Below are 26,417 nucleotides of genomic sequence, written 5' to 3' on the forward strand. Positions count from 1 at the left end.
TGAGTAGGATCTGAATTCATTTGGATCAGTGCAGCCAGGGTCCCTGAAGAGGCTCTCCTCATTTAGCTTATGGAAGGGCAGAACAAAACTTAGATGGAGAGAGACTCATTGCTTCTGCTGCCTCTTTGGATTTATGTATCCCCAGCCTGAGCTATTTTGAATGTTCATGTGCATAAAGATGCTGCTTTCAGAAGGACAGAGATCACATAAAAGGGCAGGCCCATGCCTGGTGGCTGCCATGTGCAACCAATGCCTCCTTTTTTGTAACTAAGTTTCTATAGAATACCTGGGGGTCTTTTTCCTATGAAAACAAATCCCCTCATACATGTTCGATACAGCCCACCAACCCTGAAAGCCGTTCAGTGCAGCACATACAAGGCTTACAACAAGAGTAAAATCAGTGGACAGCAGCACTACATGGATTCACACGCGTCTTCTTGCTGCGTGCACGATTTTCAAAGCCAAGAGAAGGACTGGAATCAGAAAAAGGATGAATGGAAATCACGCAAATTGATTTTTAAAATTATTCCACTGTTTTGACATACATGACATTAAATTCAAAATTTTAATAAAACGGTTACAGAGGCAACTTGCTTACGAGTAGTTGGCAAAAGCAAACCTTCCCATGTACAGACACACAACTCACACAAGCAGGGTAAGGTGCTCTCAGGACATTTCCACACGCTCCAGTGCAGCGTTAGGCCAAAACCAGCAGCTTCACTTTACGCTCACATTACAAATGAGACACTGAAACACCACCATCTCAGTCTGAGCACCTTTCCTTCCAGGTGCCCAACTGTCACCTGTCAACCATCCCTCAGTGCCGGCTAAAAGCACTGAGAGCCCACTTCATTGGAACAGCTTCCTGCATTTACAGTGATCTCTCCTGCACTTCTGTCCCATTTCCATGATCACAGAAAATTATGATCAAAAAAAGGCAGAACAGTTCAAAGCACAAAGTGCTTTACATTAACTCAGCTGTTAGTGAAAGACACAAAACACTGAAAACGTCACATGGGTAAAATGATTGTTTTGTGGAGTGCAGCAAGGACTTTTGGTATGCACATACCAGAAGGCATCACCATATCTCAAAGAGAAAGTTCAAAATACAATGTAAGCAGCTGACACTTGCTAAGCTTAGTAAAAACTTACTGGAAAAAGAGAGGTAGAAATCCCTAAGGTGGTCTCAGTTTTGGAAAAAAAAAAAAAAAGTTCATTATTTCCTGCAATGTGCAGCTCACATCCATAAAGCCAAAATACACTTAATGAAGAAAAACCTAATGAAGTGCCTTCCACTTCACATCCTCCAGTGTGAAGGTATTCTGCACGTCAGGTCTTAAGTGAGCAAAGCATGTATTGCACTGCAGAATGCTAGATTTCCACAGCCTTTTTGCTCGCTTGCTTACAAAAAGCAGTTTGTTCTTTGCAGTTTTCTCCCACGCATATTAATGCGAGCAATCAGGCTTCCACTGCTCTGCAGTTCTGACAACTATCAGAATAGCTATATTCAATTTCTCTTCCAGGCTTGCCTTTTTTCCTTCTTGCCCTGCATCCCTTATTTACTTATTTATGTAGTTTCCACTGCAGACAAACCTTAGTGGAGCTGCAGAGCAGCAGTGTGCTCACTCCTTGCCTGCGCTGCCCTGTGCCACCTGGCTTTACTGCCCTGAGAACTCAACCCCAGGGCTCTCAGGTGCTCACAAGCATCAATGCTACGCTGCAGAGCTACACAAGGAAGAACAGGGTAGGGCAGTAACTGCTCAGAAAAGCTCCTCTACAGTCCCACTCAAACTGTGAAGCCCGCATAGTGCAACATAAAGAACAAGTGGGAAGAATCTGGGTTCTCTCATAGTTACAGCTTTTACAGAAGACTCTGTCTTTTCCAAATTAATGTTCGCTGAAGCAAAAAGCCTTTGCACGACATCAAATCTTCCTCTGTCAGTGAGAGTTGCCACCAAAGGACTGCTCAGTGCCAAGGTGCCATCAGCTGAAGCGATGTAAGGCTGTATTTATGAGAGAGAGAAAAAGACAGAAACAAAGACATTAAAAAGGCCTTTCAAGCAGTGCTGTTTGGTGTTGCACAGCTTAGTTCTTTCTTACAAAGCCACTGGAGAGCTTACAAGGCAGTGTAAAAGGGAAAGATTCCCTGTTCCATCAGCCTTGACAAGTACAACGTACTCATCCCCAACCAAAGCTCACCTCCCACAGCCATGTTTCAAATACTCCATTGATTTGTGATGGCCCCCATCCCGGTGCACCCACTCCCTGGGTCACCCTTGGGATGCTGGGGATACCAGCATCCCCAGGCCAGACCTGGGATTTACAGTACCAAGGAAACCCAAATGCTAACAGTTTAAGTATCCTGATGCAGGCACCAAAACCTGAAGCTGTTTTAAGGGATTTCCAAATAACCCTCCAGATTCCAACCATAATCAAGTAGGTGACTCACTACCATGCAGAAAGACAGTTTAGACTTACCATGGCAAAGAGCTGCTCCACAGATTACATTTAACCCTCTTACTCTGAACAAACTCCAGCATTCATCTTCTCCCTACACATCTAAAGGGTTTTACTGTAATTTTTGTCACTGACCTTAAGAAATTCAGAGCAAATGTCAACCCTGTGCCTTCTTTAAATAGTTTTAATGAATGGCCTCTGAGATTTGGAACTTCAGAATCTGCCAAGGCCCAAGCACTGCTGGTATCAAAGTGGAGTTTCTGTTCCCCAAGGGCAGGTGATTATCATTAGTGAGATTTTTAAATGGGCTATGGAGAGTACTAGTAAATTAAAACTCAAGTTAAATTTTTTTTTTTTTTTTTTGCTCACAGCTCACAATGTCATCAAAATGCAGAAATGCTTCAGAAGTGAGGTACCCACCTGCAGTAAGTTACCCACACTGTTTGCTACTGCCAGACTCTGACCCTTGTCTAAGCAATGCTTCAAGCTCAAATTCACACTGGAGCCTGACATCTGCTTTCTTGGGTGGGAACACAATGAGGCAGGGAATGCAGCCATTACTGCTGCTGGTGCCCGCATGCTACACGGGCACGCTTTGATTACTCACCAAGCAACACAATGCCGGAACAACCTGTAGATCAGAGCAGGCACGCAGCAGGACAAGAGTGTAATCAGACAGCTCTGTGAAGGAGACATTAATAGGGAAAGATTGTTTCCAGTGAACAGGGTACAAGGCTGGCTGCTGGAGCTCTGCTGTGGAGCTCTCCTGCTGAGCAGCAACAGCAGACTGCATTTCTGAGGCCCACACGCAGGTACGGAGCCCTGGGAAATAGGAACAAAGAGATTCTACACCAAGGAGAGCTGTGACAAAGTGCTCTGCTGGACACAGGGAAGAGCTTCCTGCTTGCTTCCTAGACTGTAGAATCAAAGGGGAAGGGCAGTGGGTGCAAGCAAACCCTGCACTGCCTGTCCTTGCCCTTGACAGAAAGGTAGTGGTGGGAAAGATCTCCTGCCTGGTATTTACTTCTTCGCCCCAGGTATCTCCCCAGTGTTTCTGGGCACCTGCAGGCAGGCATATGATTTAGGTTCCGAATGAAACAAGAACCTCTGTTCTCATTTTTGTTGTAGATGCTGACCTCAGCCAAAACACGATTTGAGAGGAATGATTTAGCTTACTCTGCCCTGGAGAGATGGACTGAATGGTTCCTGTGGTGCCCTTAACTTTTTAACTGAAAGCCCTAAGAGAAGCAACAGTCATAAAACAGCTCTTGGCTCTTAATCCAGCTACATTTATGCCTGGACACAAGCAGTAGACGTCATGTCCAAAGCCAGGTGATAATGCAGCATGCTCAATTAGCTGCACTCTGCTGTTAATAGCATCTGACAAGCATTACCACACCAGTGGCTGTTTTCTATCTCTTTTCCCTATCTACAAATTAGTTAAGCTTTCCTATCTGTGTACCGTTCACATATGGATGCAAACTGATACTCTGCTGCATGGCGTCACATCTAGCAAATGCTGCACTGTACCAATTCTACCTCATACTGCACTGGATTCCTTTGTTAACCTTAATGTCAGGTAATCCTTTATGTTTGACAGAGAGGAGAAAAAGCCAGGAAAGAATCTATCTTGGATTCTGCAGATGACCTGTAATTGACACTGTGGTGTCAAATAAATGCCATCCTCACCACCTAGTTGGCATTTATGTTTAATCTCCTTTTTCAGTGACTGCAGAATAGCTCTAATTGCAGTGTCTCCATGTTAAATTCATTTTTGCTAAATATAGTTTGGCTCTCAACTGTTACAGAGAAGACACCACCTCATTTGTAATTCTCAGCATTTGGGCAGGAAGAACTCTGGCATGCAGCAAGAACAGAAATTACCTTGTCAAATGGGAAATGCCCACATTCAGCAGAAACTAGAGTAGAGTAATCTTAAGGGAATGTGTGTTTTACAAGTAAAATCTGCAAGAGATCAAGGGCTGAATTTAATTCACAGCTAGGAATGCCTGGCATCATACAGATCCCAGAAAAAGGAACAGAACCAATTACATTTGCTAAGCTCACCAACTGCTCAAAAAGAGCCACAAACATTTTACACAGAGGGAATTTGTAGAAGGGATGGAACAAAAAGGCTCTCTTCTTCATTCACAACATACCAGAGATAGCACTGATGAGGAGGTGAACAGCTGAGAGCAGTTCTTCATCTTGAAGCTGATAGTTCTGCAGCAGTAGCTCATCCTGTACACTGCACCCCACCAGCTGGAGGAAGTCAGCCAGGTCCTGCTGCTGTGCAGGTTTTAACTCCTTCAGGTCTGGCTTGTCTCCTGCGCAGAGAGCATCTAACTGGAAGCCAAAGAAAAAGCACAACTTCTTGAGAAGACTCCAGGGAGACCTTACTGTAGCCTTACAATATTTGAAAGGAGCATATAAACAGGAGGGAGAATGACTGTTTACAAGGGCAGATAGTGATAGGACAAGGGGGAATGGTTTTAAACTAAAAAAGGAGAGGTTTAGGTTAGATATTAGGAGGAAGTTTTTCCACACAGAGGATGGTGACACACTGGAACAGGTTGCCCAAGGAGGTTGTGGATGCCCCATCCCTGGAGGCATTCAAGGCCAGGCTGGATGTGGCTCTGGGCAGCCTGGTCTGGTGGTTGGCGACCCTGCACATAGCAATGGGGTTGAAACTAGATGACCATTATGGTCCTTTTCAACCCAGGCCATTCTATGATTGTATGAAAAAAGTTTGAGTGCAAGATAACGCTTGCTCTGTTCTGAAATTACTTTTAGGAAGCAAGGAAAAGTTTCTTTATCTTACCACATCTTCCAGAGCAGTTAATGTTTCTTCATGCAGCAGGAGTTCACATAGACTTTTATATAAAGCTCTTTGCTTGTCTTCTGGCAGCTTCACAAAGGGTTGGAACTGAGCCTTGAACTGTGACAGACCTTTCCCAAGAAAGCAGTAAAAAGTAAAACTAAGTACTGCTACACCAGCGCCAGTAAAAACAGTTAATGTTTTTGCTATGCATTTCATAAGCTAGTTTATCACCACATCTTGTCATTCCTGATTTCATCAGTGCAAGTTATAATGAAAGGCTGGAACACATCTGAATATATTTCCCTAATTAGCCAACAGAATAGCCACAAAAATTCTGAGGAAAAAAAAAAACCTCTGCTAAGGATTAACATTCCATACATTCTGTATTTTGGAAGTCAGTATTTTAATATTAACTGAATTAACCATATATTAAGTGTACAGCCTGGATGTTCATCTCCAGACAATGTTCATTTTAAGGCAGAATGCAGTGCTCTGCTCATAACCTCACTTTTTGGACTACGGGTTAATGCCAATTACCAAGTCAATGCTCTGAGTCCACACAGAGAATTGGAGGTTTCTGTTGTGATGCTCAATTGTAAGCATCCTTCTATTTCAACAGAGGGATCCAAGCACTGCACACCTTCAGTTCCCAGAATGACCTGTTATGCTTCATGACAAAAATATTTTCTTGATTGAAATTCTGAATTCATTACAGTTCATAAAACAGAAACGCAAGAGAGTTCAGTGCTTTTCTTTTTCCATCATTCAATTATAACTCTACAACAAAATATCACGTGATTGTATCAAAATTCCCACTTAGGTAAAACGAAAGAAGTTTTCAAGTCAACAGTGTCAACTGGAAGACTGGAATGTGCTCTTTCACATTCCAAAAAAATATGAGCATGAAAGCATTCTTAACCTTGTTTAAAAGAAGCAAAGAGACTTCGCCTTGATGTCACTCCACTAAGATGCCTTTTATATCTGAAAATTACTTTATTAAAAAAAAAACACAACAAAACAGCTCACCTGCAGGCAGATTTTTTTTGCATCTGATGCAATACGATGTATTTGGACGTAACTGTCTGCCCAAATAACAGTGTAAGAAACCTGCTTTAAATTGCGCTGGTAGAAATATTTTCTTTTCCGTTTTTTACCTAATTCAGGTCAATTAAAGGAAACCTCCAAGTCTTCAAAGAAAGGCAAGGAGATACGTCAAGCTAAAACAAACTGCAACAGTGGCATACTATTTTTTTACAATTTTTTTTTTTTTTTTTTCCCCAAAACACACAGAGGTAGTTATTCCTTTGTGACAACTCAGTACTAGGTAATAAGAGAACTTCCAGGACAACAGACATCTATTTTGGTAGAAGTCAGCCTATAGAAGAGTCATGAACAAAGGGTGAAATTCAAAGATAACAAAAGTAATGCTCAGCACCAGAAACAGCTGTAAGAGCTCAACCCAGAACTGATGAAAAGCAAAGTGTGTTCAGAGGCCTTGATTTGTTACCCTTTTTCCATTCCTCATGTGCTAACCTTACCCCTCCTGCACCCCTACAAAAAGCAAGTTGTGCCTGGCACATTACATCCATTCACAAATTTCCACTTGTAGCGTATTTTAATTTTACCAGCTTTAGTTGTTATGAAACATACCTTTCAAGCTTGTCAGAAAACAATCATAGAATTATAGAATGGCTTGGGTTGGAAGGGACCTCAAGGATCATGAATCTCCAACCCCCCTGCCACATGCAGGGCCACCAACCTCCCTATTTAATACTAGACCAGGCTGCCCAGGGCCCCGTCCAATCTGGTCTTGAACACCTCCAGGGACGGGGCATCCACAACCTCTCTGGGCAGCCTGTTCCAGTACCTCACCACCCTCATAGTAAAGAACTTCCCCCTGAGATCCAACCTAAATCTCCCCTCCCTCAACTTAAAACCATTTCCCCTTGTCCTGCTGTTATCTACCCTTTCAAAGAGCTGATTCCCCTCCTGTTTGTAGGCTCCCTTTAGGTCCTGGAAGGAGAATAACTAAAGGAGAAGGAGTGGATGCCTTGGCAATTTTTGAGACTTTAATTGAGGAATATTCAGAGAGTATTTTCCAGATCATAACCAAATATTTTCAGTGAACTTTTCTGTATGAAAGCACAAATTTTCTCTGATTTCATAGAGATTATGCACAATATAACAGAACTGACATAAATATAATCTTAAAATATTAGGGTTTTATGGCAAAGGGATTCAGTTTGTTGCCAGAGAGCAGTTCCCTGCATGTCCCCATTACAGAAGTAAATCTTTTTGTCCTTTCAGTGCATTCTCACAGGACTTCCTGATAAGGGCTACAAAAATGAACTAACATCATTTCTTATGTATTATCCTACTGGATTATTTCCTTCTATCACATTGCTTAACTCCCTGTAATGTAATCACATAAAACATTTTTGGCAATACCTTCTTTCAACACACTTAAAGAAGCATGGCTGGGAATGGGGTTTTCAGACCCAAAGTACATCCCATTATCAACAGCATCTGGGTGATACAGGAAAGAAGTATCTCTGAACAGCACTGAGTGGGGTGACGTCGAACCTTCTGAGCTTTCTCTTTCAAAACCTCCTTGCTGTTCATCTAGCAGACAGAATTCTGAAATCAGAAATACAATTTAAAAAAATGTCACAAAACACACAAGCAATAACTGAACGAGATGCTCACATCATCAAGTGTTCTCACACAATTTCTCCACACATCATCTCTCCTAAATGGAAATAATGCCAGTGGTTGCTTGCTGCATGCTATTTCTGCAGCCCTAATGCACCAGCAAAGGCCCTGTGCTGCAGCTGTCAGCCACAAAATGTGACATCAGTTTCCATGAATTAAAGCCAGCAAGTAACATGAAAACTTCTCATAGACACTGTGAACCCAAACGCTGCATGCAAGAGATGCAGATAAGAATTTTTTGGGATTTCTATCAATAAGAGATGCACTGGGATACTGTCTACAGAATCCACTCGCAATGGAGGCACATGAAAGCACTTTCTGGGATTTATAAAAAGCTCTCAGAGTATCCCTCACAGAACTTCTGGTCTGGCATTGACAGACACCTCCCTCTGAGTCAAGACAGATCCACACTCAAGATCTCCAGACAGGTGAAAATTCATGGGCTCTTCTGGGTCTCTGAAGGATTTCTCCTAGCCACACTCACTAACCCTTCACTATACTGTCTGTTTTGCAAGAAGATGGAGAAAATAACATACTCTTGGTCTGTTCCCCTTTCTGATGCATCTTCATAACTTTCTCTTGGAATTCCGAGCACTGCTCTACCTCACCCAAGCAGGACTGCCTATCTCTTACTACTAGACTGCTCCCCACTGCCCCAGCTTTGTGAAGCTGCGGGACTCCTGAAAGGAAGGAGCCTTTGTAAAAGTTTTCCTGAGAAATTTACAATATCATATAAATTCCGTGCTCATGTGTCAGACTCCCTGAGTCTTTGGGGCATGACATAATCAAAGCTCTATGCATTATTTTATAATTTTTTTAGCAGCTTAAATGTAAGATTTTAAACCATAGCCCTGGCACTCCAAAGCAGGTCTAAGGAGAACACAGGCAGGTTAGCAAGAGAAAGTCAATTCTGAAGTAGTACCTGACAGCAAAGGGAAAAACTTAACTAATCAAGCACAGTGCTCACATGTACCAGGCACAGAACCTAAATATAACCTTCCCACAGTTGTAACAGTCTGTCTCACCAAATTAAGGACATTCAAAGCAGATGAGAAAGCACAGAGAGCACTCCATCAGCAAAAAGCTTTTTCAAAGGGAGAGCAGACAAAGAAATCCCTGCCGTGGAAAATGAAAGAGACCTTTATGCCTGCATAACCCTTCACAGAGAAGAGCAAGCTACAGGGGAGCAGAAAGTGATTAACCCAAATTAAAGAACTTCCCAAAGCAACAAGACTCAGGACAGTGGCAAAGGCATCACAAGGCCAACATGCTCATGTAACTTCCATTGATAACGATAAGGCTTTCACATGAACCCTGAAGGAGGAAGATAGGGCTAATAAACTACCTGCACTGAAAAGAGAGGAAGACAGTAAGGGAAATCAACACACAGCATCGTGCAAAGTGCATATCTGCTGCTAAATCTTCTAACAGGACTGTTTTGCTTTGTACTAACAAGACCATTAAATAATTTTATAACCCATTAATTTTATAAGAGAAGGAAAAAGACATGAATGAAAGAATATATCTAATACTGTGATATTTTTTCTGTTGGATTCTATTGCAGACCTCGCTGACAAATCTCCACTGGCAGTTAGACCTTGGCAGAAACATCAGCAAAAATGAAAGAAATACAAAGATGACCAATAAAAACGATGCACTGATGATGCACTGAGATGCTGTAAAGATTAGGACAGTTTAATTCCCAGGCATGTCATAAGAACATCACAAATATACAGCAATGAAGAGAACAACGCTGGCGAGCCAGGTGCCACAGCCTGTTTTGAGAAGGGAGAACAAGGCAGCTTGTGGTGAAATGAAGAGAGAGAGAGAACTGAGCAGCCTTTAATAGAAACAGCTATTAGCTCAAGGAGAAAATGAGCCTGCGGAAATCAAATGAGCACAGAATGAGTGTAGGAAAACAGTGCGGTAAAGAAATTGGAAAGGGATCAGACTTTTCTTTTTTTTTTCCTTTCTTTTTATGCTCAAAGATATCCAGTCACATTAGCCAGGGCATTTTCAAGAAAGTTTACACAGCACTCTTCCATACCAAGTAACACTGCCTGTCAGTGGCAAGGAAAAAGGAACACAGATACGTGCACCTTATTCCACAATTAGCTGTGAAGAAAACCTCATTATGTTACACCAGCTATTGGCCACTTTCAGTCCCATGAGAAAGGACCACATCAGTCCCTAGCTTTAACTTTAAAGACAACTGTTATTTCCATAAACAGACACTGCCCACTGCTCAGACATTAAGAAGTTGAAGGCTGAGCTCCACCATACTCACTCTTGCTAGAAACCCCCACTTTTGATGTCAGTTCCTCCACTTAACCTTTTCAATGACACTGAAGCAAGGGAAGAAAGTACTGATTGAAAAAAGTAAGATGGACATTGTTTGAGAGAAAACATGAAATAAGCTGTGATATTTCTGAAGCTTGAGATATAACGCTAAATGTGAGACAAAATGGAAAAAAAAAACAGAAGAAAAAAAAAGCAGAGAATTACAGATCATTAACAACACTCACATATTAATTATCAGCTAGAAAGACATAGGATTTTCCATCTTGAAATCATGTAAGTAGGTTATCAGCTAAAACTTCATGGTCATATACCAGCTATATATCCATGCTATCTTACAATTGCTTTAATTGCACCTGATTTCTGTGAATCAGGGTTCTGTTATGACCATGAAGTCAATGCCCTCTAGTGTATCTCTGTGTTCACTGTATGGCAGAGCAATTCCACTTTTTTTTTTTTTTTTTTTTTTTTTATTTTATTTTTTACATGTGGTATTTACACATATTCCTGAACCTACTTGCTTCCTTAGTATCAGAATTCATCTGAAGGAGAATGATGGAGACTATTATGGGCATTTCTTATCCAAATAAAGTGCACCCTAGATTCAAATCTCTCAACTGTACCTCATGTTTCTTTCTACACCACTACTTTCTAACTTCCAGTCCTACTCAGCCCACCCGACTCCTCTCTTTTTTGCATAACATCCCCTGAAACCTCCTTTAAGTCAGGGAGTTTAACTGAGGACAGGCAAGAAAGAAAAATCCAGCTGCTAACACAGAGTTACCACCTCATCTACTCACCAAACCAATTAAAAAAACACATTTAAAATAAGCAAAGCACAACCAAAAGACATGGTAAGGAAATTTCTGCAACCATTCAGTGAACAATCTGAACAATCTATATACAAAAGCGTAAACTAGACAAAAAAAGTCTGAATTCTACTACTAGATTTTATGAGTAATTCTTCTGTTAGCACGACTGTTGTCTAAACATTCCTGGTTGACTCCACATTTAGATCAAATCTGAAAGGATTTCCAGGTGCCTTTGCAGCTCCTGAGGTTCCTTGCTACTGGGCTGCACTACCAAGGGTGTAGCTTAGGGGACTGATCAAAGTGACTCTTCATTTGGCATTTGAGCAACTTCATTTAGAGTGCTGTGTCCAGTACAGGAAAGACATTTGTATGTATATAGAAGCAGTGTATTAGGTTGTGGATGCCCCATCCCTGGAGGCATTCAGGCCAGGCTGGATGTGCCTCTGGGCAGCCTGGTCTGCTGGTTGGCGACCCTGCTTAGGGGGGTTAAAACTAGATGATCTTTGAGGTCCTTTTCAACCCAGGCCATTCTATGATTGTATGATTAAGTACAGCAATGCCAACAAGACTGCTGGGAGCTGGAGAACATCATGGATAAGATGCTGAGAGACTGGGTTTGTTCAGCCTCGAGAAAATATAGATAAGGGACGACCTTTCTCTGCTACCTACGGCAGACAGAGACAGACTATTCCATATGATGATAAGACAAACATGCAAGAGAGAAAAATTCAGGACATTCTTGTTAGACATTAAGGGGAAAAAGAAAGTTCATCCTGATGGTGGTCAGAGGGGCTATGGAATCTCTCTCTGGAGATATTCCAAACTCAAATAAACAAGGACACAAACAATCTGATCTAACACTGAACTTGGATCAAACCTTAAAAGTTGGCTCTACATTGGACTGCCTGTAGTTCCCTGAAACCTAAATTACTTAATGAGCCTGTAATTTAGGTAAACAAACAAAAAAGCATGAGCAGATCAGAAGTGTTGCATTTCAAAATGGAAGTAACTACCACGGCAGTGGAAACTATGTAACATCATCACCTTTGATTACAGGGGAATGCAAAAACCACTGCTCAACAATTTTTTCCCCACCACTCAATGGTGCATCACAGAAAACAAGCTTTTACTTACCAAACTGCCCATCACACTTTATAAATAGTTCAATTACACCATAGGCAATAGTGGTTGCAGGAGGAATCTCGAGAATCACGCTGGAATCCTTCATCATACTTCCACTGTCACTCACCGAAACCTAAAAAACATTAGTTGATTATTTCATTCAGCTGTTGTGCAGCTTAAACACGGAAAAAAAATAGAGACAGAACATGCTTCATGATGTCTAACCCACATGCTTCATGATGTCTAACCCACAGCACACGTCTGACATCTGAAAAAAGAACAAAATGAGCAGCAAGATAGGAGCACCAAAGTGCCAAGTGCAGGTCTCAAACTTAGCCATTCTGTTCAAAGTTGAGTCCTGATTGCAGCTTTTGCCACGTGAAGCTCTGTCACCGAAACTGGCATACTCTTTGGTATCCTGCCCTACCCTCTCTATCCTGATATCCCTTTGGTCAACTGGTAACCAGTGCCAGGAAGATGGCACTTGTACAGCGTTGCTGAAATGCATTTCCCAGGTGGCTGCCACTCAAGACTCCTGTACACAGAAGTGATTTCTCATATCTTATGACTTTGGCAATTTCTTCTCAATTCACAATGTCCTCACTACACAATTAATCTCTACTGCCATGATCAAAAATACAGTAGTTTCCCAAGAAATATTATTAAACTTGCTAACACTGCAAACATTTCTGATAAATCATTCCTTTGCTGTTCAAACGAATTTGCTTCAGTAATGCTTTCTGCACTTCAACTTTCACTGAATTGTTGGCTTACATTTTGCTGTAGACAGAATTCTACAGAGAAATCATAAGGTTGTAACATTGATGGAAATGCCACTTCCACACTAAGAGATGACATCTTTTGCCAGTGAGGCAATGAGGAATACATTTTACGTTTGTAAAATTTCACAACTAAGTAATGTAGTGAGTTCTTGCCATTGACAGAGTTTAAAACGTTAAAGAAAAATATTCTGAAATCTATTTGGCATAGAGAAATCAATTGCTACTCAGATATTAACAAGACAAATGTTCTATTCCTTACAGTTTTAATACATTTTACCTGTACTATCTTCATACTGCATCCCAGCAGACCGCTGACTTTTTCTTCTGTCTGGATATGTTCAGATATAGTACACCTTTGTGTTGTTATTATCTTTTCCCTCAAGATGCACAGTACTTCACGTTTTCGTTCTATTACTTGTTGCAGTAAACTACTATTTAAATTTATCATTCTGAAACAAAAAAAGACACCATTAACAACAAATACCGGAATGAAGAAAACACTTTTCTTTTCTTTTGTTTCAAGAAGCTTTTATGAAAAAATAACAATGGTTTCTGTTTGAGCAGTCTGCACAAAATTATTATGTCCTCTTTTGCTATTTGTAGCAGCAAGGCTGTAAATGTCAGTACTATGCAGCAAGCCCCAATATACATATTGAACTCCTGACTTCCTCCTCCAAAGAAAAACGTCATCTGGCTAACTTCTAAGCAATAATTTGATTAAAATATGTCCATTATGTTATACTTTTGCAAAATACCCATCAGAAAGGTCCTCGCATGAGATAAAGTATTTTCCATGAGCAGAGAACTCCAGCAAAACATCTGGAAGGTCACAAGATTGCTATCCCTGGCTGAAGTCTTTTTTTTCCTCTATTTTACTGAAGTGGCTGAAGTTACTATTCATGAGGCTACATGGCAATTCCCCAAAAATATGACAGAAAGACTCCACTTTATTTAAATCAAGATATCTATCTCCACTTTTAATTAAAAAGTTTTAGATTTATTACATTCTGGAGTTTGGGATTTACGTGGTCCATAAAAGCCTGAAGTCAGCTTGGCTCTTTATTAAATTAAAAATATCCTGAGGCAATTTTTGATCTTTGGAGAGTTACATGCTTATATGAAAGTTCAATCAGTTGGAATGAACTGTCTGGAAACCTTAAAGTTGATTGTTTAAACACAGGAAAGAAAATACCTCTGAAGCAATGCAGCAGCCACTAGAAAAGTACCCCCAAACATTCCTCAGATTATTAATAGAACTTCCTTTCTTGTGGTGAAAAGCCATGCTTTATGCTTGGAATGCAATGAATCTTTGGATTAAGAGAAATTGAAGAAATGTCATGCAATCACAAACACTGCCATTCTTAAGAGCGTCTGCCAAACCGCAGCTATTAATTACACTGTATCTTGCAGAACACCATCAAACCTATCATATACTTCACAATAATTATTTATGACTCTGAAGAGGTGTGCTAGCATCCTGAGAACATAAATTAAGCCAGAGAGAGCTTGCAATTTTAATATACGACCTAAGAAGCCACAGGTGAAGAAACATAATGAAGAAAAAAGTACAAAGGCAATCTGTCACTTGCTTTCATATGATGTATTTTTTACCTGCTTTAGAGCACGATAAGCCAAGTACTGGAGCAAAAGAAGCAAAACACTCAAAGATAGAAAATAAAACAGAGGTTTGCTGTTTCTGAATGAGCATGAAAAAGCAGTGAGGCATTGGAACGGGCTGCCCATGAAAGTGGTGGAGTCACCATCCCTGGAGGTGTGCAAGAACAGTGAAGATGAGGCACTAGGTGCACGGTCAGTGGGCATGGTGGGGATGGGTTGACAGTCGGATTAGATTATCTTGCAGGTCTTTTTCAACCTTAATGGATTCTATGAACCCAGGAGGCATATCCAGGCTTGATTTAATCATATCCAAATGAACGACCAAAATAATTTGGAGACTTTTTTTTCCATTTATTTCCACAGTATTCTTTCTGAGGTAAATCTGTCTGAAACCTCCTCACACTCCTGGCTCCGAAGTTCAGCTGAAGAACCAACAGCAGAGCAGTGATGTGAGTGCCTCAGAAGACACGGCTCAACTCACAGCGTGGGTCAGTGAAGAAGTTTCTGAGTTGCTGCTGGATGAGCCACAGCAACTGCACCGGGCACAGGCCTGCTTCAGTCCCCAGGGCAGCACGCCTCCAGGGACACTGCCTCAGAGGTGATTCCAGGTCACTCACGTGGAACTGCATTGCGTGCCAGAAGCGTGGCCATAGTCTCCTGTCCAAGTGACTTCAGTGGGATGCGTTCAGCTGTAAAGCTGGCAGAAATGCCTCTTCCCATTGCATTTCAAGAATACAGGGTGGAGACTTTTAAAACACATACGCTTACAGTCACACCTTTTCTTTCAAAACTCCTTCCAAGACTTCTGGCACCAAGCTTTCTTCCCTAGATGCGCTCAGGCCCCAGTGTTATATGTGAGGGCACATCAAGGGTATCACAGCATGGCCTGGGGAAGGCAGAACACTCCATCCTCCTCACAGGAAGGCACATGACAGTGACTCAACGGGAGACAACATGATGTAAACAAGTAACTGGCTTATCTAAATTAGTATTGAAAACAGTCACTGAGGGCAAACTGCAACAGGGTTAAAGTTTGACCATAAAAGCAAGGCTGAAAGTATCACAGGGCAATGGCTGCTCCATCTGAATGTATTTCTGAAGGCCTGAACTCATTTGCTAGCATAACAATGAATATCAAGAAGAGCAAGACAAGTGGGGTAAAACCCTGAGAACACAGGCATGCAGGTGCATGCAAGTGCTTGCTTTCTTTTATTTTGCAGGTCACGTTTTGGAGCTCTTATTGCAGCCCTGCATCACTCTTCCCATCTCTATGACCACCTATTGCATAGCAATCCTGTGCGACTTGTATTGCTGCTGAACTTGTTCCTCTCTTGAGAAGCTAAGCTAAGGTACACAAAAGGAAACACTATGCAAAAGATAAGGATTATGGGGTTTTTGCTTCATTATTTGTTTTTCTCAAACAACCTTCCTGAGGTCAATGGTTTACTATGCCCATCAAACAAGAGCAAAAAATTTACGTTCTGGTCTCACTTCACATCTAATTGGATTTAACACTTTCACTAACCTATAATGCAAAGGCTTTTTTCACTTTTATTCAGTTTTTTTTTTTCTTCTTGGATGAGGAAAGGAGCGGAGAAAGAACCGTCACAAAGGCAATTTGCTGCCAGTGATAAACAGGAAAGGAGAACGGCAGAAACCAACAGAAATAAGAGAAAGCAGACAACACCTAGCATCACAGCTAGGTTCTCTCAGTTTAAGTCTCACACTTCTCAAAACTCAGAGCTGAGACCTCGTTCTTCCCTCAAGGCATGCATCTCAGACTGGACTAGGCACAATGAATATTTGCTAGAACCATTTCTCCACCAAAATCTATTTAGTTTTCTCAGTAACCTATCCTACAAATCCCCCAAGTAAGGTGTTCATCACCTTGCCCAAACACCACTTCTTCCTTGACACCCACCCACCCACCACGTGGATGTTTTCCCTTCAAAACATCTCTCAGCTGCTTTGCCAGTATTCCTCCACTTGTTCAATCTTCCTCACTTCCATCAGCAGTCTGACTTCTTCCATCCAACCGCTGCTTGTTGCAGCGTCAGCCTTTACTCTGCTCTGTTCCTTTTTGGGTAAAGACCTCTAGGTCAGTGCTTCACTCTGCACTTAACACCAAGCAGAGACAGGTATTTCTTTTGTTAATCTGTTTCAGACACACTCTCTCTGACATATTTTTGCTCCTACCAAAACCCAGTATTTGCTGTAGTCATCCTATTGATGGCATTTCACGATTTTTCCTACAGAATAACTTGACAATTACTTTACAGAACAAATTACCCAAGAGTTCCAAATACTTTAGAGAGTACAAGTGACAGCTCCTGTGATTTCTATTCAGCATCTTCCCTATGTTTTAAATAACAGACACACAACTGATTTTATTCAACGCTGTCTCATAATCGTGACTTCGTACAACTGATGTAGCACATTAAAGAAAACTGATGCACGGCTCTCTCATCATACTCATAAATGCTCAAGGAGTTGCTATGAATAAATAACAAAAGGTGTGCATCAGAATGAGACTGCAAGAATGCCTGGACAGGTCAAGCCAGTGAAAACTGGGTGAGAGCATAACTAGTTAACGGGCTGAATTTTTACCACAGTCAGATCAGGAACAGGCACCTATTTCTCTCTCAGTGTGAACAACAATCAATGAAAGTACAAGATAAAAGGCAATCTGTGATAGTACAAAAATATTTATTTTCAACTGTGCCATATTTTATTACTATTTATCCTGTTTTTCTAATATGCTAATGAGTGTTAGGAATCATTCACAGGAGATGACAGAAGTGTGAACGGCAAAAAAAGCCTTCTGCATCTGATGTGCACCAAATGCCTGCCATTTGCTGCCACTTCATCCTGTTTCTTCCTCTTCTGTCATTGTCTTCCCAAAGTTTGTTTCCATCACCTAACACAACTTCATGAGATGGTAAAAGCAAATGAATGAATGGAATTCTCAGCTAGAGCAGACTGCCCACTGCTCTGTCACCCACGCAGTTGAAGCGCATGCCCTGACAGTCAAACAGAGCCTCCTCTGTTCCAACAGTTCGTGCCCACTGTCTCTTGTCCCATCACTGGGCACCACTGAAACGAGCTTGGCTCCATCTTTACACTCTCCCTTCAAGTATTTGTTCACATTGATGAGAATTCATCCTCAGCTGAGCCTTCTCTTCTCCAGGATGAACAGATCCAGGTCTCTCAGCCTTTTTTCAGAGGAGACACACTTCTGTCCCTTCATTATCTTTGTGGACCTTTGTTGGACTCTCTCCAATACATCCACATCTCTCCTTACTGGGCAGACAAGAACGGGACCCAATACTTCAGGTGTGACCTAACGCAGTCCCCAGCATGTACTGGTACATATGAGGTTACTCCTCCCCACACACAGAACTTTGCACTTCTTGTTGAACTTCATGTGGCTTCCATCAGCCCATTTCTCTATCTTGTCAAGGTCCTTCTAGATGGCATCACAACCCTCTGCTCTATCAGCCACTCCTAGCAACTGGGTGTTGTCAGCAAACTGTCTGACCCTGTAGCACTGATCATTCTCCTGTTCAACTAGCCTGCTCATCTATCCATTCTTCATCAGCCTCACTGTGAGGATCTTAAAGAAGATGAAATACACTCTTAAATCCACAGCAATCTCACCAAGTTAAACGCGTAAGACTGCCCTAAACTTAGTCTGTTTCAGTAGTTTGAACTAGAGACAACAAGGTAATACAAATGGAAAGAATAATGCATCACAAAACATATCAAGATCATATTCCTAGTAGAACCCTTTATTTCTGCACTGCATACTATGTTAATACGTGCATTCTGCATTCAGAATGTCACTGCTTTTGCAAATCAGGTGGGATCTCATCCCACACCCTTTAGTTGTCAGCCCTGTTCTGAAAAGGAGAGCCAATGCAGCATCTGGAATCTAATTAAAGATCAGCAGGTTTCTCCTTTATAGGGTTCACCTGAGAAGCAATAGGAAACCGATTTGCTGCCACTCAGCACTTCAATTTTCAGAATTTTGAAGGCTCCCATGACTTGGTAGAGAAGCTTTATCAGCATTAACGTTTTTTAACATGTGTTTTCTGCTATTTATATGCAACCTGGACTTAAATAACCTAACACAAGAACAATTTCTACTGTATTTTAATTAGGTTATAGAAATAATAAGGAAAATAATAATAGCTCTAAAAAGCACAAGCAATATACATCATTAGATGAAATCAAGAACACTTAATTGACTCTCATCCCACAAGGACTGACTGGTAAACATAAGTACCATAATGCTTTGCATCCACAATCACTTGCTTCCAAGCATCACCATTCCCAAATACTGAATTCTGCAGCGTGATCCATGGAGATGACAAAAGCCAGAAGCCATGGACAGGCTCTCTCATAAATCACAGAATATTAATGAATTAGTAACTAGACAGTTCTTTGTAAGGAAATGACACAATTTCCAGTGGGAAATATGCAGAAGCTGGGCTTACTGGATATCAATTATATGGCTTGTATTGTAAATTTAAAATAAGTTGTGAGCATAGAACTCGCTGTGTGAACTAAGGAACTTGCTCCTTGTACAGAGTTTCACACACACTGAACTGGATTGTTTCACTGCCACAGCCACTAAGCACCCCAGTGGGATTGTGTATGTGCCTACCTCCTTCATAAGAAGTCAGCATCTCAATGTGTTTCCAACTCCAGCATACAAACAAACTGCAGATCTCTTCCAAGTCCTTACACAAACAAGTAACAAGATTCTAAGTCCTGACTGATGGTATTTTTTTGATAGTAGATGCATACTAATTTTACAGGCCTGCTATACACACTAAGCCCAGATATTTTTTGCTTTTAATAAGGCATTTTTGTACAAAGATAGCAAGGTGCCTTTTTAAAACAAGTTGGGTGACTTGGGAATGCTTAAGAGAGAAAGAATGTCTGGCTCTCATTTCTGTGAGAACAGGAAATTGAATGTTTCTAAAACATCAGTGGTACTAAAGCAAATTACACTGCTTCCAATAACTTTTGCGCCGACATCAAAAAGTTATCATCCATATCTTCAGAGAATCAAAGGCTATCAAAATGTGTTACAACACCTCCTACAGACAATGCTGTACAATGTTGCCACAAACGAACCACCTTCAACTCCCCTAAGACAGAACTCCAGTACAGAGCAGACCTCTGGCTTCTCAGCTGCTTGCCAGATAGGCTTCTGCCCATGACTTACTGCAAAGGCAATCAGATTTCAGAGGAGCACACGAAGTGTTGCATATTTTCTAAAATTAAAATTATCATTTGGAATATCTGTTCTTTTCCTCTGTTATTATAGTGTATAGCAGTGATCAATAATTCTGTGAACTGTATTTTGTCCAACAACTAGAATGTACATTGATCACACCTACTCAACTTTTCCTCTTAATGTTTTTTACGAAAATATATTACAATTCTAAAGCTTCCATACAAGAACACTGGTAGTTCTGAATTCAGTTTCCACACCATTTATCTCAGTAACACACTGGAGTCAAATCACATTTTTCCTCCTTCAGTACAGTCCCCCAAAGCAGGGAGGATTTCACCCTTGTTTCACCTTGTAATTTATGCCAAAGTGCAAAGTGAAACTGCAGAGAGATGTTTATAAAATGAAAAGGAAAGATTTGACCACCAAGATTTCAAAATCTGGAAAAATTCATTGGTGTATTGCATTTTTCACCTGCAAGTGAGAGTTTACAATGAAAATAATTCTTGAAATACGCCAATGCTACAGAATCAGCCATTCAGTGATCACAGCTGACACAAGTATTTTATCTAATCTTTTTCATCTCAGTCATCTTTCTTGGCCATTGCAATGCCTATATTTAAAACATACCTGTCCTTGACGTCTTTCATAAGCTGCTGCAAGTCAACCTCCTGTTTCCTCAGGTTTCCAAAGGAGGACTGGCTTTCCACACAGCCCTTTGCTCCGGCTCCCAGGCTGATCTTCCCAAATGAAGTTTCAATACTTCCTTGGACAACATCTTCAAATTTTCCCATATATTTTGCAAAGTCAGATTCCACAATTACTAGGAAAACAATAAAAGTAATTGCTTACCACTAAGACAAGTGCTAAAACAGTCCTGAATTCATCAGATTAACAAAAAGGTAGAGAAAACACAAAGATTTAACATCAAGGAAGGCAATAACAGCAATGAGCAAGTGAACAGATAAGTTTACAGCTCTGCAACTTCTGCTTCCTCGTTTTCATCTTTGATTAGCTATCTTATGTTTTGCCATTTTAGGAAAACATCTGAGGAGTCAAATACTGAACTCAAACACTAAAAAGCACTAAAAAGACTTATAAAGCATGACAGAAATTTACTTCAGCTACAAGGAAAAACTGAAGCATACTTGCTTGTGCAACAGACTTAATACTCTGCCATTATCTCTACATATCTCATAGCACGCCTGTCCCAAAGCTCACTGAAAATCAGTGGAAATTTTGAATTGGTTTAAATCAAAATCTGAGTCTCAAATGCCTAAAAATCAAAGGACAGTCTCAGAATCAGCTAATTTTCCATGTTAGTCATAATTAACATCTATGCTGAAGCACTTGTTGTTTATCTACCTTCAGAATTATGACATGCCCAGAAATATGGGATTCCAGATCATTGCTCCTACTACCTGGTGAGGTCTGGTGCAGCTGGATGGTGAAATAAGTACAAGGATCAAATATTTTTAACAATCTCGGCAAGAAGAAAGGAAGCCACAATAAAACTTGTAAGCATTCTCGGGGCTACTATCACCAGCCCTTGTCCAGTGCTTTTTCACCTGGAGCACACTACAGTTTCATGCCATGTACCAGAAACTTCCCAAAATGATCCAGGGAGTTCCTGAGGCTGCAGAGAGCAATGTTACAAATACCAACACTGTATGGCCTGACAACCTCCAGCACTCGGTTGCAGCAGCCCACCTAGATTTTTTAAAAATTAAATATTTAATAGTACTGTTCTTAGTTAAACAAATAGCCAAGTGAGAAAAAGATCCAGTCATCTCAGTTCTAAAGATGGAGAATAATTCAGAGCAAAGAAGCCCTCTAGTACCAGGACTGAGAATAACAAAGAAAAAAGTTAGGCTTTGTATTCTTTTCATGTGCAACAATAGTGCTGCCTGAGTACAGCTTTACCTGGTTTTATAGGTTTGTCTTCAGTAAGCACATCACTCAACGAGACTGCCAAGAAATGATACTTGGGCTTCTGCCAGCACCAGAATTTCTTCCTCTTTGTAACTAAGCTCAGAAGCTGCAGCTTGTCTGAGGCGTTCAAGTGGGAGACAGGGATCAAGTCACCTCCGCTGTCCGTTTCTCTCACAAAATTCCTTGTTGCTTTTGCAAACATCTTGGTGAATCATTTACAGCCTGAAAGAATAAATCTGTTTTTCAAAACTACAGTCAGAAGATACAAATATTAATTACATTTGCACCTTACGGAGCTCTTCACAGTACTGGTATTAATACAGGAATACTGTTTTCATTCTACCTTCTCCACTCTAAGCTGGGAATTGTGACAGTTACCACCATTTCCCCCAAAAGATTTTCACAGTAACAGACGATGGAACTTTGGATGAAAATTTAAATAAGCAATAGTGAATAAGTAAAGAACAGTGCACTGCAAGCATGATATAGAAGACTTAACCACTGCAGTGATCCTGAAATTCGTGAGCACGCAAATAATGAAGAAATATATAAGAAAAGAAGCAACCCAATTTAAAACTGAAAAAATCCTTGAAAGAACACCCACAGGTAATTAATCTGCTAGGGAAGAAAAAAACCTACACAACTTACCTGAAGCTCTAAGAAAAAGCATCTCCTAACGAGCACCCTGCAGAGACTCACTGGGCTCACAGGAACACAGCTGCAGTGGCAGAGCACTCCTGCCTCCCCACAGGCTCCTTTTATGACCTACCATAAAAATCACCTCACTCCATAGAAGATAACTGGGTATTATTCATACAGATTATCGTGTTTTAACAGTCCATAAATACATACAGGTATAATAGAAATTATTCCATAGAAAGCAACAAATATTTCTACTGGCAGCACTGTGACTAAGTTTTCTCTCCGAACTTCACCCATGGAAAGTCCCAATTCATATTTTTTTCTTTTGAACTTTTTAATTTATCTTTACCTTCAGTGCTTTCCAATTTTCTATTTCCCATTAGCAGAACTACAGCTAAACAGAACATATGTTGTTTGCAAACGTTACTTACATCTGCTAAACAGCCACTTACATTATCTTATTCTAGCTTTTAAATGTCTTTTAAAAGGCTTCCTTTATCCCACACGATATATTGTACTATTTACAAGAAAGTTTTTCAATATGAGAAACTAGGTAAGTGCATGGGAGAACTGATAAAAATGACCACTCAGAAGTACCAAACATTCAATTCTAAAAATCTACATTTTCAACCTTACAAGAATTTTTCTTTCAGTTGTTTTATTCGATCTGGTGGCATTTCCACATTTTTTTTTTCAGTTGGCAGCATTCCTTTGTACCCTCCAGCTGACAGGCATAAGCTGCCCCAGGTGCCCATTTCTCTTCTTTGAAATAGGGCACGCACACATTCTTCATTAATTCACCTGTCCTGCTCAAACAGATGCTGGATTTGCCCATTACAAACACAGGCCAGAATAAGCTAAGGCAGGCTTCAAAGGAACAAACAGGAAAAGATATTGTAGTTGACACTTAAGACTGCGGGAAAATGGAAAAGTGAGTAAAGATATTAGTAGCTGGACTATAGGGTTCATGTTTTACTATCAGCTGGGGGAAAGATAAAAACCACTCTTTGTAGATAGAAACTCAGCTTTCCATTAGCTTTTCCTAATCCCATTTCAGATAATATTTCATGCAGTATTTACCAATTCACATTGAGGTAGCTACCTTCCTATGAAATCTCCATGGCCTACTCTTAGTTCTTCCCATAAACAAGCAAAGAGCGTTACTCAACAGCACCTGCAGGGAAAAGATTTGAAGAATGTCATTCTATGCTTCCAACACTTTGCTGAAGGTTGCAACTGGGGCTGCAACAAACCTGGAGATACACTGGGAATATTTCCACTGACTTCCAGAGCATTAGCTGCTGTCACCCAACATATCCTCCTTCAAACATTCCTGTGCTTTATGTGATTGCTCACTCTTTCTGATCCCATTCCCACACAATGGACTCACGTTTGCATTCTGTTAAATGAAAAAGGCTCACCAATTTCTAAGGAGCTCATGAGAAGAGAAATTGCAACAAAAAGTTCTTGCGATTTGTCTTTCTGTTACACTCTCACTAAATTTCATGAGAAGAACCAGTGACACCATTCTATAAAACCCTGTTCTGATTCATGGTGGTTTGACTTCGCTCCCAGCAATGAGGCTTCTGATAGGCAAAAAGAACATCTGGGAAAGATCACAGAGAGCTTATGTAAACTGCAGAGACTCACATGGCAGGACAGAGATTCAGCCTTCAGCCACAGATGTTGATGACAACATTAACACCTCCTATCATGGGAACATCTTTGCAAAGAGCTTATTTGCTGGTGCAGCAATACCTGCAAAGTATTAATATTCTACTCAAATTATCTCTTCGTGCATAGTACCTTTAACATAGATTCTCAAATGCATTCCAGTATCTTGTTTCACTAGCTCACAAAAGGACAGAGAGAGAGTGGTAATTCCCCATGGTCAACATCAGAGAGATAATACAGGACTGAGGGCATCCTGACCACATGGTCACAGACATAGCACTAAGACAACTCTCCTTTTGGAATTCCTTGCTCTGAAGTTTTGTTGAACCACATTTGATTTGCCAGAATTAGAGGGAAAGGTACGAGAGCTAGTAGGAAAGGCCTGAATTCACTCCTGCAGATTGACAGCTAGGTGTAAACGCAGGAAAGAAAGGAGTAGGCTCATTGCCCACTGAGAAATTTAAAATTACCCTGAACCTGGGCTACAGGCAGATTATTCAATGAAGAGATTGAGATCAAGCAAAGATTTTACAGCAACTTCATCACTTATTGCAGCTGAAAGGGAATGCACTGGAAGGCTGACGCCTGCGGACTGCAGACAGCCATGTAGAGGACTTCAGCTGACTGTGTGCCACCCTTCACATCCTCAAGAACCGTATAATCATGGAATTGTATGAGTTGGAAAGACCCTTTAAAGGTCATCTGGTCCAACTCCCCTGCAACTAACATACAGCCCCGTCAGCCAGGACTCACGCTGAAAGAAGCCTAAAGCAATGACAAGCAGTGCATGGATCATACTACAAAGCCTTATTTTCTTTTCCTTCCTAGACAATTCAAACAAAAAGCCATAAAATCCCGAAGATTTTCAATCCCTGACCGGGTGGTGCCAGCCCAGAACCTGACCCGAGACCAGGCGAGGAGCGGGTGCCGAGGCAGCTCGAGCGGGCAGCCAAGCGCCAGGTTTCTCCTCAAACATCACTCATGAATTGCGGCGATTCATCATTTTATGTGAGGGTTTTGGTAGTTTTTTTTCCCTCCGTAAAGAAGCCGGAGAGCACACAAGCAGACAGAGACGACTGCGGGCCCGAGGACTCAGAGCAGGCTGTGCGCGCCCCGCCCTCCCGGCGGCGAGCAGGGCTCAGCGGGGGCACCGCCCGCCTTACCGCCCCCCCGCGTCCGTCCCCGTACTCACGGCCGCTCCGGCGAACCCCGAAGATGTGGTGCTCCGCGCCCCAAGGCGAAGCTCCGCCAAGAGCCCGGAGGAGCGCCGAGAGGAGGGGGCTTCGGGCCAGCAACGAGTCGCGGCTGGGCCGGGCAGCAGCGCTGAGGCAGGCGGGGGGAGCAAGGCCCCGCCCGGCGTGCGGAGGGGGCGCGGGGCCTCGCGGCGCCGCCATGTTGTCGCCCAGCACGTGGCTGCTGCCGTTGTCCAGAACAAAATGCCGTAGGGATTGCAGTAGCACCCATTCAGTGAGATCTTTATGAGCCTACAGAAATACCGAGTAGTTCTTGAAGGTATCAAAGCATCAAAGAAGTAATTTTGAGCGAGCCGTGCCACGAGCTGGGTCCTTACGTTACCCTCTAAAGAGAGCATTGGGCAAGCAGCCACAAGTGTTGAATCACCAGATCTTAACGGAGTAAAGCCCGGCTGGTTTTTGGAAGGAGAAGAGTTTGAAAGGTGGATGTCTTGAAATGAGCACTCCTGGGTGAGAAGTACTGCTCAGTGTTCATAGCTGAAGTCATACTCGTTTCTTCCATTGTGTTAACTACAAACCTTAAGCAAACCTTCCAGTTAGCTTCAGTGGATTTTAACCTATAAACCCTTTCCGATTCCCATAAATGACATCTACCCAGACTCTAACGCTTCATTTTCTCCAGGAAATATTCCTTTCTTGTCTTCCAAGGAAGGGCAGTAGAGCTGTGAAGGGTCTGGAGCACAAGTCTAATGGGGAGCAGCTGAGGGAACTGGGGTTGTTTAGTGTGTAGGGGTCAGCGTCTTCTGCCAGGTAACAGCAACAGCAACAGGATGAGAGGTAATGGCATTAAGTTGTGCCAAGGGAGATTCAGGTTGGGTGTTAGGAAGAAAAGGGTATATTTCAAGAAGAGGGTAGATGTCACACTGAGAGACGTAGTCTGGAGTGGTCAGAGGGATGGGCTGATGATTGCGCTAGATGGTCTTAGTGGATCTTTCCAGCCTTAACGATTTTGTGATCCTCAGTGAATCAATGATAAATAGATTTCTTATGCTGTACCTGCTTTCACAACTTTTAACAAAAAGCCTGAATGTAACTAAGTATCTGCATATGTGA

General features: G+C 41.5%; 1 protein-coding gene across 8 annotated transcripts; it reads right to left on the bottom strand.

Moving 5' to 3' along the window:
• Positions 1 to 510: 510 nt before the first annotated feature.
• On the bottom strand, positions 511 to 25,454 carry GSDME (gasdermin E). Of its 8 annotated transcripts, XM_085226209.1 has the most exons (13): positions 25,304 to 25,443; positions 24,088 to 24,195; positions 23,518 to 23,611; positions 22,444 to 22,560; positions 21,787 to 22,017; positions 20,494 to 20,686; positions 13,282 to 13,453; positions 12,235 to 12,355; positions 7,727 to 7,915; positions 5,279 to 5,406; positions 4,617 to 4,803; positions 3,065 to 3,138; positions 511 to 2,003 (listed from the first exon to the last, which is right to left on the bottom strand). In XM_085226209.1, the coding sequence occupies exons 5-13, from the start codon at positions 21,995 to 21,997 to the stop codon at positions 1,761 to 1,763; spliced, it is 1,518 nt and encodes a 505-aa protein (XP_085082335.1). In that variant the 5' UTR covers positions 21,998 to 22,017; positions 22,444 to 22,560; positions 23,518 to 23,611; positions 24,088 to 24,195; positions 25,304 to 25,443; the 3' UTR covers positions 511 to 1,760. The 8 variants fall into 8 exon arrangements, with proteins under 8 accessions (XP_085082335.1, XP_085082334.1, XP_085082338.1 ...); XM_085226208.1 differs by lacking the exon at positions 24,088 to 24,195 and having other exon boundaries at positions 25,304 to 25,450; XM_085226212.1 differs by lacking the exon at positions 22,444 to 22,560.
• Between the last annotated feature and the right edge of the window lie 963 nt (positions 25,455 to 26,417).

The sequence above is a fragment of the Meleagris gallopavo genome, chromosome 6 (assembly GCF_905368555.1).
Source record: "Meleagris gallopavo chromosome 6, MGAL_WU_HG_1.1, whole genome shotgun sequence".
Taxonomy (NCBI): domain Eukaryota; kingdom Metazoa; phylum Chordata; class Aves; order Galliformes; family Phasianidae; genus Meleagris; species Meleagris gallopavo.